The 18100-nt window shown below is 41.0% G+C and overlaps 1 protein-coding gene across 1 annotated transcript; it reads right to left on the reverse strand.

Moving 5' to 3' along the window:
• Positions 1 to 175: 175 nt before the first annotated feature.
• Positions 176 to 2138, reverse strand: LOC108072109 (8-oxo-dGDP phosphatase NUDT18). Its single transcript, XM_017163131.3, has 3 exons — positions 1449 to 2138; positions 1143 to 1395; positions 176 to 1071 (listed from the first exon to the last, which is right to left on the reverse strand). The coding sequence occupies exons 2-3, from the start codon at positions 1390 to 1392 to the stop codon at positions 296 to 298; spliced, it is 1026 nt and encodes a 341-aa protein (XP_017018620.1). The 5' UTR covers positions 1393 to 1395; positions 1449 to 2138; the 3' UTR covers positions 176 to 295.
• Between the last annotated feature and the right edge of the window lie 15962 nt (positions 2139 to 18100).

The raw sequence follows: 18100 nt of genomic DNA on the forward strand, positions 1-18100 counted from the left end.
GATAGATTAAACTATGTAATCTACTCTAAGTCTAGTAAACCTTAAATTTAATCTTGCACCAGAAAATTATAAGAGATTTGGTTAGTAGTTGAACTAAAAGTCTAGACATTATCTTTATAGTTAAGGCATAGATTAGGCTCAATTTGAATCCAAGAAAAACGAAAACAGAACTTCATAACAGTTGGGACATCTCACAGACATCACCTAGGGGTTTGTTTTTAATTGCCACTTGTAACTTATAGATTGCTTGCACCATAGTTTAGGACAGATTATACTAGCTTTAAGAGTAACTCCGTCAGCGTATCACGTTGAGCGGAATGGAGGCATTCTTGCTGCTGACAATGCGACCCAACTGCTCGTCAAGCGGCGCCCCCAGCTCCTGCCAAATGCACTTGCCAATCAGCGAGATCTCCTCAAGCGGCGGCCGGAATGCCACTAGGAGATTCAGGCATATTCCATCCGTGTTCTCTGCCTCCGAAGGCGAGTGCTCCACACTCAGCAGGCCGTGCGGTCGGTGCTGGGGCAGCTCGGCGCCAAAAATCTCAATCATAAACTTGCGCAGCGTGGAGTGAAGGCTGCGATTCGGATGCATTTCCACGGTGGGAAAGTGATGGGCATTCTTTTCGCTGACCAGGATGTTGAGCGAGTTGTGGGCCCGCTTCCGGGCCACGGCCAGCACGCGCAGATAGTTCCGCTTGTGAAAATAGCGGGTGGGCAGTATGTTGCCGTGCCAGGGTGCCGTGGGGCTGCTGGGGATCTTCTGGCTTTGATGATAAGCCCGACCAATCTCGATGATATTGAGTATGTCGTTGGCACGCAAAGGCACATCCTTGGGACTGCGCACCCAGCGCGCCTGTATGGACTCGGCATCAGCATCCGCCGGCGTCTTAAGCCGCCCGCCAGTAATGCGTCCAGTGAGCACAAAGCGGAACCAAGAGCCCCCGGCTGCCTCCACGGCCAGCAGAGTGGTCAGCTCCGCATTCAGGCCGGTCTCCTCGAAAACCTCCCGGGCGGCTGCCTCTGTGATGGACTCGCCGCGCTCCATGCGCCCGGCGGGTAAGTACCACTTGCCTGGTCAACGGAGTGCAACATTAGGGTGAGCTCTAACTCTGGGCTCCAAGTCTCCCTCTCTCCCAGCTTACCTGCACAGCTCTGCTTGGCCTCCTCGATCATGAGCAGCTCGTCTTGCTCGTTAATCAGTACACAGGCCACAATGTAGGTGACCGTCTGGCCAAGAACGGGCACAAAATCCGAGGTGGAGGAGGGCTGCACGCCCTGGGCCTCGGCGGTGGCATTTTGTTCTTTCAGTGAGAAGTCACATAGCTCCGAGGTGATGTCACCCAAATCCTTGGCATCCAAGACGCGACGCACTTTCTCCACAATCGAAGCCATATCCTGGAAAGCGAAATCTGTGAAAATTTGGGCCAGAAACGTATGAAAATACTCACTTTTTAGCTGCTAGAGTAACTCAGGGCGATGAACATGCTCCACGCCCAGCTCCAGACACTGCATATATCTTGCGAAAATATGCAAATAGCGAATTCCTAAGCGTTCTAAGACGAACGAACGCCAGAGCGGGCCGAATGTGACTGTTGTGGCTTGTTCTGTGCTGGCTATAATGCCCAATAAAAACGGCCAAGACGACGATGATGATGGCAATCCACTTTTTGTTGTTGTCGCTCTACAGGTGCCCCAACCAGCGAGCGAGCGGTGGCCTCTATTTCTCTGTATTTCTCGCTATTTCTCTCTATTGCCGCCGTATTGATATCGAAATGGATGTCAAATAAGCCGCTCGACGGGTTTTCTTCGTCGCAGAGAAAGTGCATTGGAATGTGTCTCCGTGTGCGCGCGCGCCAGCTGTTCCTCGTTCCTGTTATTGTTGCTGCTGCCGCCGCTAAGCACCTCCGTTTAGCGGTCAGCAATTAGCAATTGCACACTTAATCAACGCACACGCGGCTATTTATGGTCTAATCGATCGGCAAGAACGGCTTAAAAAAAAGAAACTGGAAATTTGTTAGTAAATACTGGGGAGGGTTGCCAGCTGGGTAACGCAAAGCGGTGTGGCAGCCCTGCTGCTGCGTTGCCAACTTGCCAGTGTTGCCCACCCGCTGGCTGAGTTCTATGCCTGGTCACATTCTTACAATTCAAATTACCCAACCAAAAAGTTCGTTACAAATATTTCATTACTGCCAAGAGCTTGTTGTCTTGTTTGCCTAGCCTGCTGTCATTTTACCAGCGCGATAATGTACATGTTATATGCTAATTTCACAATGGCAACACGCATCATTCAATTTCCCAGCAAATTTAGCTGACAAACAGCAAACAGGCGTTGCGCCATAGATTAATATTAAAGAGCAATAGCAATATCCTATACAGCATATGCGTTTATCACTCTCTTACTCTGCCTGTGTGTGTGTGTGTGTGCAGGAAACCTCGCTGATTGCCGGCAATAAAATTTGAATGCGGAAATTTCATTGTTTACCCAAATCGATCATCATTAAAAGCATTGCTCTTGCTTACCATTCTCCCGTTGCCATTGCAAAAGTGCCAATTGCCCCGAATCCATGGCGTATACTTAACGTGGGGCGGAGCAGCTAGCCCGGTTGGGGGATGGTTGTGTTTGTGGTGCGGCGGCGATGGTGACGATGGTGGCTTTGGGTTACTGGTAATGGGCCTGCAAACTCAGATGCCCGGGTAGGTAATTCAATTTTGTGCAAATGCTTGATTTGCCATTTAGCAGCGAGACCTAATCCAGGACCTTTGCAGGTCTTGACTACACGGTAAGAAATTTACATGTAATTTTGGGTAAACTTATTAAAGGAGAGTGGGATAATTATCTAAGAATTTAGTATACAAGTCTTAAGCTTGTTTATTACATTATTCACTTAGATCTTTTATCAGGGCTTAAACAAGGACATTTTTGTGATGAAAAGATAGGTATACTCTAATTTAAAAGAATAAATAAAATTATTTTAAAAATGGGAACAGGAAGTATTATAATTTCTTCATTATCAAAGATATTACAGCCTAACAGCAGTCTTTTTACTGTCCTATAAATTATAATGGGATTTGAAAATGTAAGACATATTGATTAAAATATATGTTTTATTTCGTTAATTAACATACTTTTCATGTTTATTTGATTATATAAAATAAAACTTTAAGAAAAAGACTTGCTATCAAAAAAAATAAATTGCTATTTAAATATAATAAAGTTATATAAAAAGGAAGTTACAATTAATTATTTTCTTCCTGTGTTTATGTGATACTTCCTTTCTTTATTCACTTCCTTTTAGGCTTGTTTTTCCTCCCTCTGCCCGATTTCCCTTCACCTTGGCACAGCCTCACTGCTGCTTCTCAACCACATTTCACATAAGACTTTTGTCATTATATTGTTAATTTGTTTTAGTTGTTTTTTAATTTCCTTAGAGAGTCGCAACCTCGTAGAGGCGCACATGCGTGAGAGCACAGTGGCAGTAGTGTGTGTGCGAGTGCGAGTCTGAGTGGGTGTGCTGCTTATGGGGGGGTGGGTGTGTGTGCTAATGTACTGTGAGTGGATCTCTGGTAATAACGGCTAAAGTAAAATGCTGATAAAGTGGCGAATGTTTTGGAATGTGCGAGTGTTTGCGGGCGCGTGGATTCTGCTGCGTGGCTGCGATGACAGGCAAAAGCGAACACAAAACGTTCATTTCCCACATGCACCATTATTCGTTGAAACCCGTAAATTTTACCAAAAACGAACAGCAGCAGCAGCAGCAGCAGCAGCAGCAGCTGAAGCAGCGGCAGCGGCAGAAACACAAGCAGCAGCAGCAGCAGCACCAATGGCAACAACAACAGCAATCCAAGAAGCTGCTTAACACGAGAATAATGTTTAAAATGTTTATTATGTGTGCAAGTGACGCGAGCTTCGTTCCCCCGGCTTACTCCCTCCCTCACAGATGACAGGCCCAAGCGACAGGGCAATACGCACACATAACTCGGCACTGGGAGAAAAATTTTAAATAAAAAGGAAATGTAAATTCAAGATTAAGGTAAAAAAATAAATTTTGTTGATAAAATTCCAAACAATTAATGTTTTGCTTGATGTTATGAATGTTTTTTGCTGAAAGTTTAAATGTTTTAATGTTTCTTTGCAAAAATAGTTTTATAAATTCAATTTAAAGAACATTTTAGAAAAGAGCAGGATTTTATTTATTACTTTTATTAATCAATTATTTTTTATATCATTAAATTGTATTTTTATTAAAGATACTTTAATGAAATTCAAAAAGTAATATAATATAAATTTTAGAATGTGCCTTAAAATATTATTAATAAATGAAATAACAATTAAGAAAGCTATTTAAAAATGTTATAAGGCGTAGAAATCACTAAGACACTACGTTTGATACTCCCCACAATCGATAGGTCTGGGAGTTTTTTAGTAAAGTAAAAACAACATCTATAGAAATCACTTCAAAATTGTGTAAAAATATTAAGGATCTCAATACTTTTCCCGCTCGATTTGTCTGTTATATCTGAACAATTAAATAAAGCCTTTGAAGTTGTAAAGGGTTTTTGAAAATAAGCTTTACATAATCTTCCATCCTTTTTAAAGCAGTAAAATATATGAAAATTCTGCAAATTCAATGAATATTTTTTTACAGCATTATTATTATTATTATTTATTTCGCTGTTGTTGTTGTTGTCATGGCCAATGACACAAAGCCGAATTTCGTATAATGAGCATAATGCTACAAACCACTTTACAAAATACGTAAGCCTTTTATTTGGAGCAAAATGCTGGGCCGACATAAAATCCTTAATCATACGGACATGAAATCAAATCCTGACTGCGTGTAACCGCTTTGCGTACGAAATACTTTGTTTTTGTTTCTCTGTGCGCACAGACACAGACACAGGCACAGGCGGAGGCACAGCCACAGACATATGTCCTGTATGGCGTATACATATATACTGGGTATGTGGCAATGTTGATTTTCGTTCTGCCAACGCCGGATGCGAAACAAGTAGTCCAAATAACCCGCAATAAGCTTTTGTCACGATTAACAAGGCTTACGCAAATGTGTGTCTCTGTGGTGGGAAACAACCCCCTTATTCTCACCCCACACCCACCCACAGCCAGTGCCTCCAACATAATTACATGCACGCCTTGCCTTGGGTTGCCCCACCCCTGCCCCAGCCTTTGCGTGTGGCTGCGTGTGTGTGTGCCATATTTTAGATTAATGATGGCGTCGACTCGTATTAGGCAAATGAAGAAATCGACATCGACATGCGGCCACCGGGATGAGGTGAGTCTGAAGTAAGACTGCTGCTGCTGCTGCTGCTACTGAGGTGACCTCACCCCCTCCCACAGGATCCTGGCCGTTTCTGTGCTGGCCCCATCCTGTGCGGTTTTCGCACAGCACTTCCGCAACAAATTTGCCACAACAATAAGTGCATATCATTATGCTGATTTAAGTGGGCGCCCCCATACGTACCCATCTATAGCGAGTTATTTCCCGCACACCTGACCCCAAACTCCCTATGAAAACTCGCCCTCAACTGTATGCTACACGGGAATTGAGGGTCCTGGGTCCCAGTCTCTGGATTTTTCGAGGTTCTGGCTTCTACATTTCGCCGGTTCCTTCGGTTTCTCCGGTTCTGGGTAGCATGCAAGTGGGTACATAAATCTTTGTTTAAAGACACATGCACAATGTAAGTTAAATTGGCAATAACGTGCTTTCTTTTATACGCCAAGCTCACAGCGCGCACAGACATTCGTACAGGACAGGTGAGGTCAGTTGAATAGAAGTCGAACTATGAGAACTTGATCATGCATTAGAATTAAGCATTAAATTTTAAAGATCTATATTTTCTGATATAACTAAAAAATACTTAAAATTCAAATTCAAATTAATGTTATATTGTATTTTATCTAAGTAGATTTACACTTAAAATTTACTAATAGGCCTATTATAAGTACGGAAATGATAATCAAGCTACTATTTTTTATACAACAAAATACAACATACAGCTCAAAACCCTAAAAAACACACCCTTATGAATTCAAGTAATAAATATTATTTCCCTTAGAATATAAATTCCCAAATCTAATATTCAGCTATAAATGGTAATTACCAAGTTTCTGCCAACTGTTGGTCCTAAGCCAGCATTTTTAATTATTTATGTTAGCCAGCCCCCCGAAACCATTAGGTATGAGTGAAGGACCGACCGATGGTGAGATAATAAAATGTTCATTTGCAGTGCTATTATTTTTTCCGAAACTGTGCACACACACATACACACACACACCAGCAAAAATACACACCAACGTGCATATATATGCAGATGTAGATGTGGCCGTATACATAACGGTAACGGAACCTTGTTTGCAAGGAAGTAACAACCTGTTTTCACCCCGTACGTCCACGTCCGTGGGTTTCACGGTGGGTTTTATGTGAGCGGCGAGGCGGCAAGAAGGTGGAGGCTCTACGGTCTCCTTCTCCATGTCCTGGTGCCCGCCTCCCCGTTGTTTTTGCTGCTGTTATGCTTTAATTATGCCCTTGTCAAAAGGTGGGTCTGGGTCTGGTCTTCTGGCTCCGGATCCCGGCCGTGGCCCCTTCCTTGCCTTTGTGTTCCGCCGGATACAAATTTACTATATATACCGACTGTACCGTGGCGAGTCAGTGTGCGAAGGTTGTCCCATAAAATTCGGGAATATACACATCATCGATTGCAAATACGTGGAAAACCTGCAGCATCATCAAATGCACGAGGGCGCTGCTGGTCCTTACACCCCTTGTGGCAAACTGTTTTTCTTTAGCTGAGCGCAGAGCTTTTCATATTTTTCACCAAAAATAAAACACACACAAAAAAAAAAAAAAAAACTAACCAAAAAGTTTGCTTCGCTCGCCACTTGAGCTGCCATTAAATTCGCTTTTTAGCGAGAGGAGCGGAAAGCGGAAACACGATTTTCAGCTTTCCCAAGGGGACATGCAATCAGCGGTCGTCGTTGGGCACTTGCAACAAGCGGCGGAGCGAGCCAAAGTTTTGACTTTCAGATAGCCGGTAATCAGATCCGCCCATTTTGCACTCTACTCTCGGTCAAATGCCATAAATGAATTAATTTGAATTTTATTGTTTTAGGTCTGTAGTTGGAATAGGGATTATTACAGTTGAGAGAGGGACTTGGGCTGCGATTCTTCCGTTTGAATCAATTGGTAAACGTAACAGGATGTTTTGACTTTTGAGAAAATTGCATCGTAAAGGGGTTTTTGTTTGGGAGAAAAGGGAAGAGAGGTATCACAATTATTTCTTTATCTTGGCTCTAAAACAAACAGAGAATAAAGCAATAACAGATGACCTTTATGTCTACAAACTTGTTTCTTCCTAAAATCTGAAAAATCTCGTACCTGAACCATAAACAAAATAAATATTTAAAGAATTAAAGAACTCAAGAATGAAGTCAGATGACCTTTATAACTACAAAGTTGTGTTTCCCTAAGCAAAAATCTCGTACCTGAACTATAAATAATATACATATTTCAAGAATTAAAGAACTCAAGAATTGGCAAAAGTTTTGAGAGAAAAAAACGCAAAGAAAATTAGAGAGCGATTTAAGTCTGTAAGTAGCTTGTAAGCTCTTAAAAAGAGAGGCCACTACACTTGCCAGTTTACAAGGCACTTGACAAGCTTAGGTGAAAAGTGAGAATTGTGTTTATTTTAAATTTTATTTTTTTGCACACCTTTTAAATTAGCTTAGACTAACGAAGTTTGTGCATAAACCACTTAGATTCTGTGACTTCCGCGTTGCTGCAAATCCAGCAAGGAGCTGCGGCTGTAACATAAGCTCCGCTCCGAATTAATGAATCAACCCACTCGGATGATGAACGACATCTATATTTAAATACGATATGGGACCATGCCGTGTGCGTTGTCTTGAGCCCTTGGCATGCCACGCAATCTTATCGGGGGAAAGCGAGCGCTTTATCTCATTAAATGCCAGGAGACGTCATTGAATCATTTTACAAATGGCTGAGTACATGTCGCATATGGACAGGGGGGCGGAACTATATAGCAGAGGGCCTAGGTCTACACACACACACACACACACACAGAGAGCTGAGCACACGCACACAGCGCAATTGCTGACAAATGAGATAATTTACACGCTGAAATGAAGCCCATAAAGGCTCATTTAAAATTCAGCGGCGTCTGGGGCATAATTTTTTTCGCTGCTTTGCTTTGCCTTCGCCCTTTTCCCTGGGATCTCCGCCGTCCTGGCCTCCCTCCTCTAGTCTTTACTTTTTCCGTTGTGTTTTGTGTTTAATGGCTCCTTGCCATGACATACGTGGCTGGATATTAAAAGTGGGCTCGAATGGAATGGCCAAGGATGGGGGGAGTGTGCTTGGGAATGAGCAAATAGCTTCGGGGCCCCAAAACCGACGAGAGACACTGCTGCGTTCAGAGAGGGGCTGAATCTTTATTAGCATACGGCATAAAAATGTTTATTAAAGATGGAAATGGAAATGGTGAGGCCGAGGCGGAAGCAGGAAAGGCGGAAAAAATGGGAAACTTTCCCCTTAGCTCAAGTTGTGTAAGTATCGCAATTTTAGTTTTCCTCTTCCTGTCCGGCCCTGCCATGTCCTGGCCAGCTTATTGTAAATCGAATTGAAGTTTTTGATTAAGCCCCGAAATAACCGTAGGGCGTGTTGGCCACGCCTCCTTTTCCTACGGAAAGTTTTGTCATTCGTCGTCATCGTTGTTGTTGTTTTTTTTTTTTATGATGTTCAACTTAATTTTATACAAATGACCTTAGGTCATATCACCATTTATATCCGTCAATCCCTTTTCGGTATAAGTTTTATATTTGCCTGTTTTCTTTTTATTCCCTTAGATTCCGCCCGGAGTCAGCCCTTCGTTTCGTTCCGTTTGTCTCTCTGTTGCTTTTAAGGGCATTTTTATGTTCGCTGGAAGCGGCAACTAACAGCCGAACGAGAGTCCTGAGCTGTCCTAAAAGCCTTTAGCCAAATATCTTCAAGAGACACAAGCAGCAGCCGCAGGAGCGACAGCCACAACAACATCAGTTAACAGGGTAGAAAGGATGCCGACATCGAGGACTTGGATACCCTTTCAAAAGGGGCCTTATTATAATTTAATTAGGAAAACATGTAAAGGGTTTTTGAAAGTAATTTTAAGCGCAAACTCCCTTTCAGTTGGAGTTAACCAAACCTTTATTCATAAAATATATAAGTATTATTTAGGCGAATCTTTTTTTAGAATTTAAACAAATATCTCAACCCTTATGTTCTTATCCTTATATATTCAAAAAAGAGAAAAACTGCAAAGCTATCTCAGAGTGCACCAAAAAAGAAAGAAACAAATAAATTAGGTTAAGGTTGTTATAAAAATATAAATATATATTAAAATATTTTTTTCGTCTCTTATATATTGTGTCTTAAATATTAAAAGGTCCTTTTACTACAATCCTTTCATTTATTTGTTTTTGTTTTTTATTTTTTTTGGGCAAGCATAAGGTTTTGTTATCTTTTCATTATAACAAGTATGTTGCCACCCAGTTAACAATTAAAACATAGAGTAAATTGAATTTCATTAAGCATTCTCTCACACCTTTTGCCGAGTGAAAGTTGGTGTAACTTTTTGAAAAACTTTTCGTTTTTCTTTCCATTTTCCCTTCTTGTTCAGCAGGGTTTCGGTTTTCGGGCAAACGTCTAAACAAAATTTAAATACACTCGGCAAGGGCATGAAAACAACTGACTGAGCAGAGACAGCCAGCCATGTGCATATTTTTTTATATGGCGATATATATACATATATGTGTAGCAGACTCATGAATGTGTGCTTGCGTCGTACTAAACATATATCTATATATATATATATATATGTATATTCGTATGTGTCTAGGCTTATGTAAATACAAAAACGACGAGTTTTTGTTTGTATAGAAAGCCAAAGCGGAGTTCGGGCCCGTCTCCGCCTCCGTTTTCGAGAGGTTCCAACCCCAGCAGCTGAATCAGGATGCCAATATAAAAAGCCAAGCTGAGCCACTTGCGAAAATGAAAGGAAAATGTCGACTGGAGATGGAGAGATGGACATCAGCCAGCGGACATGCGGACACCAGGACAACGGACAGTGAATGCATGAGAAGGACGAGGACGAGGACGAGGAGGAGGAGAAGAAAGGTTTAGGGTTTCGGGCGGAAGGATTCCTCATACAAAGAAACCAAAGTTTTCCCTGAGCTCCAGTCACAAGAATTTCCTGGTTATTCTTTGGCCCAGCAATCGAGTTAGATTTGATGCATATCAGATGCTTATGCTCTGCTGAATGCTGAATGTTGTCCAGTTCCAGTTCCCTGCTCCCTGCTCCCTTTTCCCTCGCTTACCATGTCCAGCGCCACCATCAAAAACTCCCAGCTCAACCATCTATGTAAATGCCCTCCGGGGTGTTGAGTTCGAGTGGCGACGAGGAGCAGCGGATGCGGGGCTAAGCAGGGGATTATCGAGTGCACCCGCAGTGGCCACTATATTTGCATATACAGTGCGTGTCGAAACTATAAATCACAGAGCCGCACAACCATCAATGTGCTGCCGACGTCTGGAATTTAAAGCCATACGTTAATCTTTGTTTTGTCGTAAAATGCCATCATTCTGTGAACTGGGGAGATATATTGCCCAATAAGGATAATAACTGGGTTAATTTTGAAATATTTCTTTTTTAGGTTTTAAGTTTTTGTGGGAGTAGGAAACCAACAGACCCTAAAACTTTTTATTTACTAGAAGTAATAAAAAGAAAGAGTGTAAAAAAGAAAGATTTTACATATATATTAAAAATATCATAACTAATAAAAAAAAGCATTAAATTCAATTCGAAAAGATTTTCTATGTTAGTTTTTAATAGGCAAACAAATCAGCATACTCATTTTAATATTTAAAAAAATTTTATTTTTTGTTAATTTTTGAAAATTTTAATGATGACTAAATATGTTTTCTTGCCAAACCTATTTAGATCGATTTGGCTTTTAATGCTGATCAAGAATATATATGATTTATAGGACCGGAAACGCCTTCTTCACTGCGTAAGAATCTTTTAACTAAAATTAGAATACCCTGCAAGGGTCTAAATTAGGCACTAAAATTCCCAACAACTTCTAGCTGTGTTGCTGCTAATACCAAAGAGGTAAAGGTGTCTCCCTTTTCAAAGCCTGTTTCTAGCTTTTTGCTTATCTTACTATACATAAAATCTTCTATACTTATTCATTACAACCAATTAACACTCACAGAGAGCCCGAGAGATACACAGAGAGAGGGGAGAGGCAGAAATTATGCTTGCCTTGCATCCCCGAAACGTACTGTTCGCCTAGTTAGTTTGGCTATTTGCACAAACGGATGAAGAAAAGTAATTAATTATTGTGTCGAGTATAAATAAATATTGTTGTAGTCTATCGTATGCAGTTTTCTTTGTTTTTCCTCTCAGTCTATCTCGCTCCTTCATCTATCCGTGGCTCTGTGCTGTGGGCGAGTGTGTGCCGGCCATAAATCAATAGATACACACACACACACACAACCGAGCGGAAGAGGCAATGCACAAGTTTAACTGACCATGTGACACATAAATATGTAACAGCAAGGGGATCGGGACGCCGGGCAAAAGCAGAGCAGTGTGTCCTCCGGGGGCAGATGAAATGTTATCGCCGGGCGGGGAGAGAGGGATAAGAGAGTGGGAGAGCACTTCGGGGAGGCCCTTTAACGCTCTCAGATCGTGTGGAAATCGCCACGAAAATGTGGGGAGGATTTGTCAATATTTTTTCCGCGAATATTAAATTGCCATAAAAGGAATTCCGGGGAGCATATCTCCTTGAAAATATTTTGGTTTCCTTAATTGGTATTTCCTCAAATTTCAATGAAATAGAAAAACAATTTATGATGATTTGCGAAATAAATTAAAGAAATACAGAATGACATGTTATTGAAAACATGTAATTGATTGGTGGCTCACATGTACATTTCCACAAATTACTCAATTCTGAGGTTAAATTTATGAAACTCTTTTATCTGGCTTATTGCATAGCAAAAAACAACTTAACAGCTGTTGCCTTAAAGACTTCAGCTGCACAACGAGTCGTATACGTGATTTTTGTTTTGTTCTTTTTGTTAAATAAAACGATACAGTTATTGATTTGCTTTTTTGGAAAATGGGGTACACAATAAAAAAAAAATGAAATACTTGTTATGAGTGTCCTTTTATAAAGAATATCCTGCATATATTACTCAGTTCTGAGATTGAGTTTAAGTCATTCTTGAAAATAGCTTCAGCCATGATAAAATATATAAGTTATATAATATAACTAGTTTAATTTTTGTTGTTTAATTTCGTACTTTTCTATATAATTTAATATATCAAAAAACCATTTTAAAGCCTTTGCCTTGAAGCCTTTAGCTAGTCAACTTGTCGTATACGTGATTTTTAAATTGGATTTTTCTGTTTTAAAGTTTTGTGGGGAATATTTATCCAATTTCTTTGTAAAAAAAAAACATATAGATCTATACTAATTGAGGTACTGTTGTCCATAAATGATTGAATATAAGTAACTATAATTAAATTGTTATAATTTGTGGTCCCTATAAATTTTGTCTAATTCTGGGAAACTCTTCTAACATTCTTCAACCAAGATAAGCCTAGAAAATTATTTTTTATTGCAGCCTTATTTCATATGTATCTTTCATATTCCATCTAACGAAACCCCACTTTAAAGCTGTTGCCTAAAAGGCATTAGCTACTCAACCCGTCGTATACGTGATATTTTGCCTTTTTGCTAAATAAAGAGATTGAGCTATATTGTGGTAGATATTTTTTCAAATCCTTTAAATACAAATAAACTTTTAACAATATTTTTTTCTGGTTAAACTTTCTAGACAAGTTATTTTTCATCCGACACCTCGGCAATGGTGTTTGTTTGAAAGTATTTAAATTAAGTTTATTATTGTGCACTCTCAACTTTGGCCTTCATTCAAGCACTGGCTGCATCGACTTAAATAATCGACTAAAAACGAGCTTTGGCTTCAAGTGCAAACGGAAAATTCACTGAATCTCTTTTGCTAGAAATAAATAATAAGAAAAATCTTGGGCAAACGAAAGAGCTGGGGTTTTGAAGGACTCAATCAACTGAAAAATCGAAGCTCTAAGCGTTTTTTTTTGCCCAGATTCAAGTCCTTTTAAGCGTGCCAGGTGGACTTGCTCAAGAGACGCTCAACTGCATTTGAGTTGCCATTAATTGCATTAATCAATACCATTCAGCGGAAATGTCGTCGTCGTGCATCCGAAAATTTGAAACCAAAATCGTCGTGGTCTAAGCACTGCTCGTAGCTGAACCAGAGCGAGGCAAGGCTAGTCAATCAATACGGATTCCCCGCCAGATTCCGTCTCCATTCTCCGATTTCCATCAGCTGCCAGATGCGCTGACAGTTCGGCTGTGGTGACTGTGGTGGTCTCAAAGGGAATCGCATCGTTTATTTATGCGACTGAGGCATCACTCTGACCTATTCTCTGTGGATGGTAGAGAGGATACCCGATCGGCAGTGACTGCGACTTGGACACCTAGCCGGAGCCCGAGCACAATGGGGATCTTAATCAGGCTGGCATCTAAATGCGGCTCAAATTGAATAATGAATGCAAAGTGGCCGGGCCCGAAGGACTTCCAAATGCCAGTTAGCAAGCCGACTGGCCGGGGGGTTAAATGAATGGATGAGGGCCCCTCCTGCCTGTCGATGAGGGGCACTTGTTAGGTGGGCGTGGCCATAGCTGCTCAATGAAATGCATTAAATCAAGGCATCGTCCGCCCAGCAGGTGCCCCCCAAAAGTAGTCAACGAAATGGAAATTTCCCATCGGAGCACGGGGTGTGTTTTGCTGTAAACATCAATTACGCCGCCCAAACTATTCACGCGATTAGCCGCGTTCTCTAGTTATTGGATAATAGCCCCAGTCAGGGGTATGGGGGCTCAGGTTTCGGTGGGAGAATGGAATGGAGATGGGGGGACATGGGCGCCGGAGAGGCTTACGCTGAATTGAATTAACGGGCGCGTTGTCTGGGCCGGACTGTGGCGCTGTAAATTTCCCAGCAGTGCATCTGATAAACTCGACATCGAGGCCCCGAAACGCTGGCTCTCTCCGGAACTGGAAGAAGGATCTGAAGGAGGAAGGGGTTGGGGTCCGAGGTAGCCAGGAGCCCACACACATACACACGCACAGTCCCAGGAGGAGCCGGCCCAGACGTAGAGTTATTTCAACGTAACAAGAAATGTAAAACAGACAGAACGACTCAGTGCTGCACTGGGGGAAAATAGAGTGCTTAAAGGCTGAGTAAAGTCTCTGTAGGTTTACCTAAATATTAAATTTTACGAGGCTGTCTTAAAGACGATAAAAATGTACATAAATCAACCTTTAAGGGATCAAAAACTCGTATAAAGGTGTATAAAATATGGCATCAATTAAATGCATATCTTAATATTTATAGGATGTCATTAAATAACAAATAAATATAATGTCAAAAGAGTTGTAGAAGTAGTTTTAAATGATTAACACAACTTGAACTATATTTAAAGTTCTTTTTATCCTTTTAACATCTCTAATTAAATAACCAAAGCTTATTTAATCGTTAGTTCCTTTTTTAAACGTTCAATAATACTTGAAGTTAAACAAAAAAACACTCGTTTAAGAGGCTATTCTTTGCGTAAAGATTAAATCAAATAAATAAATGCAATATGCCAAGAATATCCATAAAATAATCATCATAAATCAAAGCATTTACTCCCCCTTCCTTTATTTCTTTCCTTAAATTCAAAAGCTCTTTAAAAACATTTATTTATTTGCTTTAAGTTCCTTTTGGGTATTTTTAATCTTGCTCTCCATTCAGCTTAGAATGTAAGGCTTAATTGAAAATCACGATTTTATTTATATGCCAAATCTCTTTATATGAAAGTGCTCCTCAGTTTGGGCTTTGAAGCGCAAAGAAATAAACTTTAAAATTCTCGACTTGATTTCCTTTTTTTGGCTGTGTGCGCGTGTTGAGCGGAGAGTTTATTGCTGCGCTCGGCGCTTCTCAGCTTGGTCTGGTCTTAAAAGCGAAAAGCCATTTGTATTCATTTGAAATTAATTTAGCATTCATTCAAGGCAACGGAAGCGGGCTCGGTCCGCACCTCCAAATACACCCCCGGCACCCAGTCCCCCCCAGCCACCATCAAAGGCCTCCATTAGCCCCGATGCCGCCCCTGTGACGTCCCCATTCGCTGTGAGCAATAAATGGCGTCGGCGAGCTAAGCAATGGATAAATACGTGTACGTGGCATACATTTCGGAGGCGACGACGTCTGGGGGTCCTTGCCTACTTTCGCTTATCGATAAGCAGTTGAAGACAGAGCCTCCGCCTCCGCCTCCGCCTCTGCCACGAAGTCCATGTTCACGTCCATGTCCACAGCCACATCCACATCCTTGTAGCCCCCACCCAAACCCATTTCCCAGACTAGTCGTTGGCAATTGAAACTACCACAATGCAGAGGCAACGACAAGGCCTGCTCCACTAATTTTAACAAATTAATTGGCAACAATAAATTCGCTGGCGAAAAGGTGAGCAGATAACATCGCAGCGGGTGAGGGTGTGGGCACAAGGGGGTGGATAGATTGCTCCACTAATTTGATTTCTTGAATGGGCCGGCGAGCGTTAAGTATTGCCACGTAGTCGATATATCCCCGACACCCAGTAGATAGCGGGTGTAACCTTTTAAGTGGGGCATAAAGGGCTAGGAGAAGTTTAAGCTTAGTATTTTTGATTTAAAATTAAACTTAAGACTGTTTTCTATATTAATAAGTAATTTTGATTGGTTTAAATGAAAGAAAAATAACTTTTGAATATACTGAAGTAAGAAATATCATACATCTTAGATTTGTTAATAGTAAGATGGAGTTTAGATGTATATTTTTAAGTATTTTCTAATGATATTATGACACTGAATGGTTATTTAATTGGTCAGGATTCAAGTTAAATAGGAGGATAAGCTTTAGGTTTCAAGGGAGCCTAATAAGAGACAACTTTTTAAGCCGTTTGAACAATTTTTGTTCTTTAAAGAATGGTCAGATCAGTCAGATCACATTTGCTTTTAATATAAAATGTTATTGCCCTATTAGTAATGTTTTCTAAAACATGTAATTTTTATATTAGCAAAAGCTATAATTAGTAAGCTAAAAAACTGCTGCATATGCAAATTACAAATTACAAATTACAAAATGTTGATTTTGTCGTGCATGAATCCTTATATATTTTTTACTCTGTCCCTTTTGACCCGATTGCGTGCTGACTTAATTATAGAATTTGTAAACTGCTTAGCGGGATGCCCGCCCCTGCTATCTGGACGCTCGCTGTATTCCCATTTCAATTGTTTGGTAATGGAATTCTATAATCAAATGTCAACCCAAACACACACGCGCACTACCACAAACACAAACACTAACTAACACCAACGCAGACAGGGGGGGGGGCTATAACAACTTTAATCATTCGTAATGGCCGCTAGGTGGCGTGTCAATTACAGGGCCATTGTCTGTCAATTCTCTGCTGCACTGGCTGGCTCGCTTCCTCCCAGTCACTCGCCTGCTCCGAGAGCCTCTTTCTGTCCCTTTCTTAGTGCCCTGCTCATTTGCATTGCGTCGTTGTTGCTGCTTGTGCTGCCGCTTTGTTGACCGAGGCCGAGGCCTACAGGGCATTCTCCAGTCAAGCACACTCGACTTTATCGGGCTCGGACCGAACAGGCGGTCTTCCGATATCCTTGTGGGGGGTATTTTAATTGTGAGCAGAGGCTTGTGGAGGGCACTGGGGGAGTCATTTATTATTAATTATTTAACCTTTAAGGTGTTTAAGTATATGCTAGTTGACAGGTAAATCGATCAAGATTTGGGATGGGAGAGCATATCCATGTACTGATAAAGTTTCGATAAGTTTAAGACGAAATGCGATATATAAAGCGATACTTTGTTTAAAGAAATCAATTTATTGGAGAAATGACACGATTGAAAAAAGTAGTAGTATTTGGATATATTTTGATAAGATCGATATTATAATTTTAAGCCCCTTTTAAATCGATATTTTTCGATATTTAAAATTTTGGTGTATAAAAGATTTCAATAATTTTGATATCATATAAATAGATATATATATTCCTTTATAGCATATCAACCATTTCCAACCAAGTGTCTTACTGATCTTGTACCTCCCAGTAAGGCCATAATACTTAAACTAATGCTACAAAAGTCGAAAAATAATCACTATATACTATAAATAATGCCTTAAACATCAATCAAATTGAGTATTATATTTTTACAAGGGTATTTAATCTTCTGTTTGCCCAAATTTACTTCATTTCTTGTAATTTATGAGCTCGTAAGGCATGCGTTGAAATGCCCGCCTCTGGTTTTCGGAAGGGGGTTTGGCCACTGGGGAGGAGGAAACTGTTAAGGGGGGTCTACCGAAGGGTGGCTAAAAGGGAGGAGGAAGAGGATACGCTTTCGCCAGCCACATTTGCGGGCCATAACACGCAACATTTGACATGGCCGGAGCAGCAACAAAAAGCGGCGAGGCACAGGTGTTGGTTGCACCTCCCTCCCCCTTACGGTTACCCCCTTTACCAATAGCAACAATTCCCCTCACCCCCCCTGTTACCAACACACATACATCTCTCTCGAGTGCGACGCATGTACATAAACAGAAATTGGCCTATAACTGTCTGTTCAATTGTTTCTGCCTCGTCTAAGGGGTAGGAGGAATTTGGCAAAAAAGGGATTCCGATGCCGATTCCGATTCCGATTCCGATTCCCCTATACCATTACCTATACCTATATATTGCGGTAAAAATCACATTTCCATGGCCCGGCGTAAATCATTCATGTGCGAGAACGACGACCAAAAGAAGGGCCAGGGGCCAAGAGCCAGGAGCCAGGAGACAGGAGACAGGAGAGAGTGCCGCCGAGCACCGACGTAAGGGAGAGACGTGCCCCGAAATGTAGACTATATTAATATGCCAAAACGAAGGCGTCTCTACTACGAATATTCATT

The sequence above is a fragment of the Drosophila kikkawai genome, chromosome 3R (assembly GCF_030179895.1).
Source record: "Drosophila kikkawai strain 14028-0561.14 chromosome 3R, DkikHiC1v2, whole genome shotgun sequence".
NCBI classification, from domain to species: Eukaryota; Metazoa; Arthropoda; class Insecta; order Diptera; family Drosophilidae; genus Drosophila; species Drosophila kikkawai.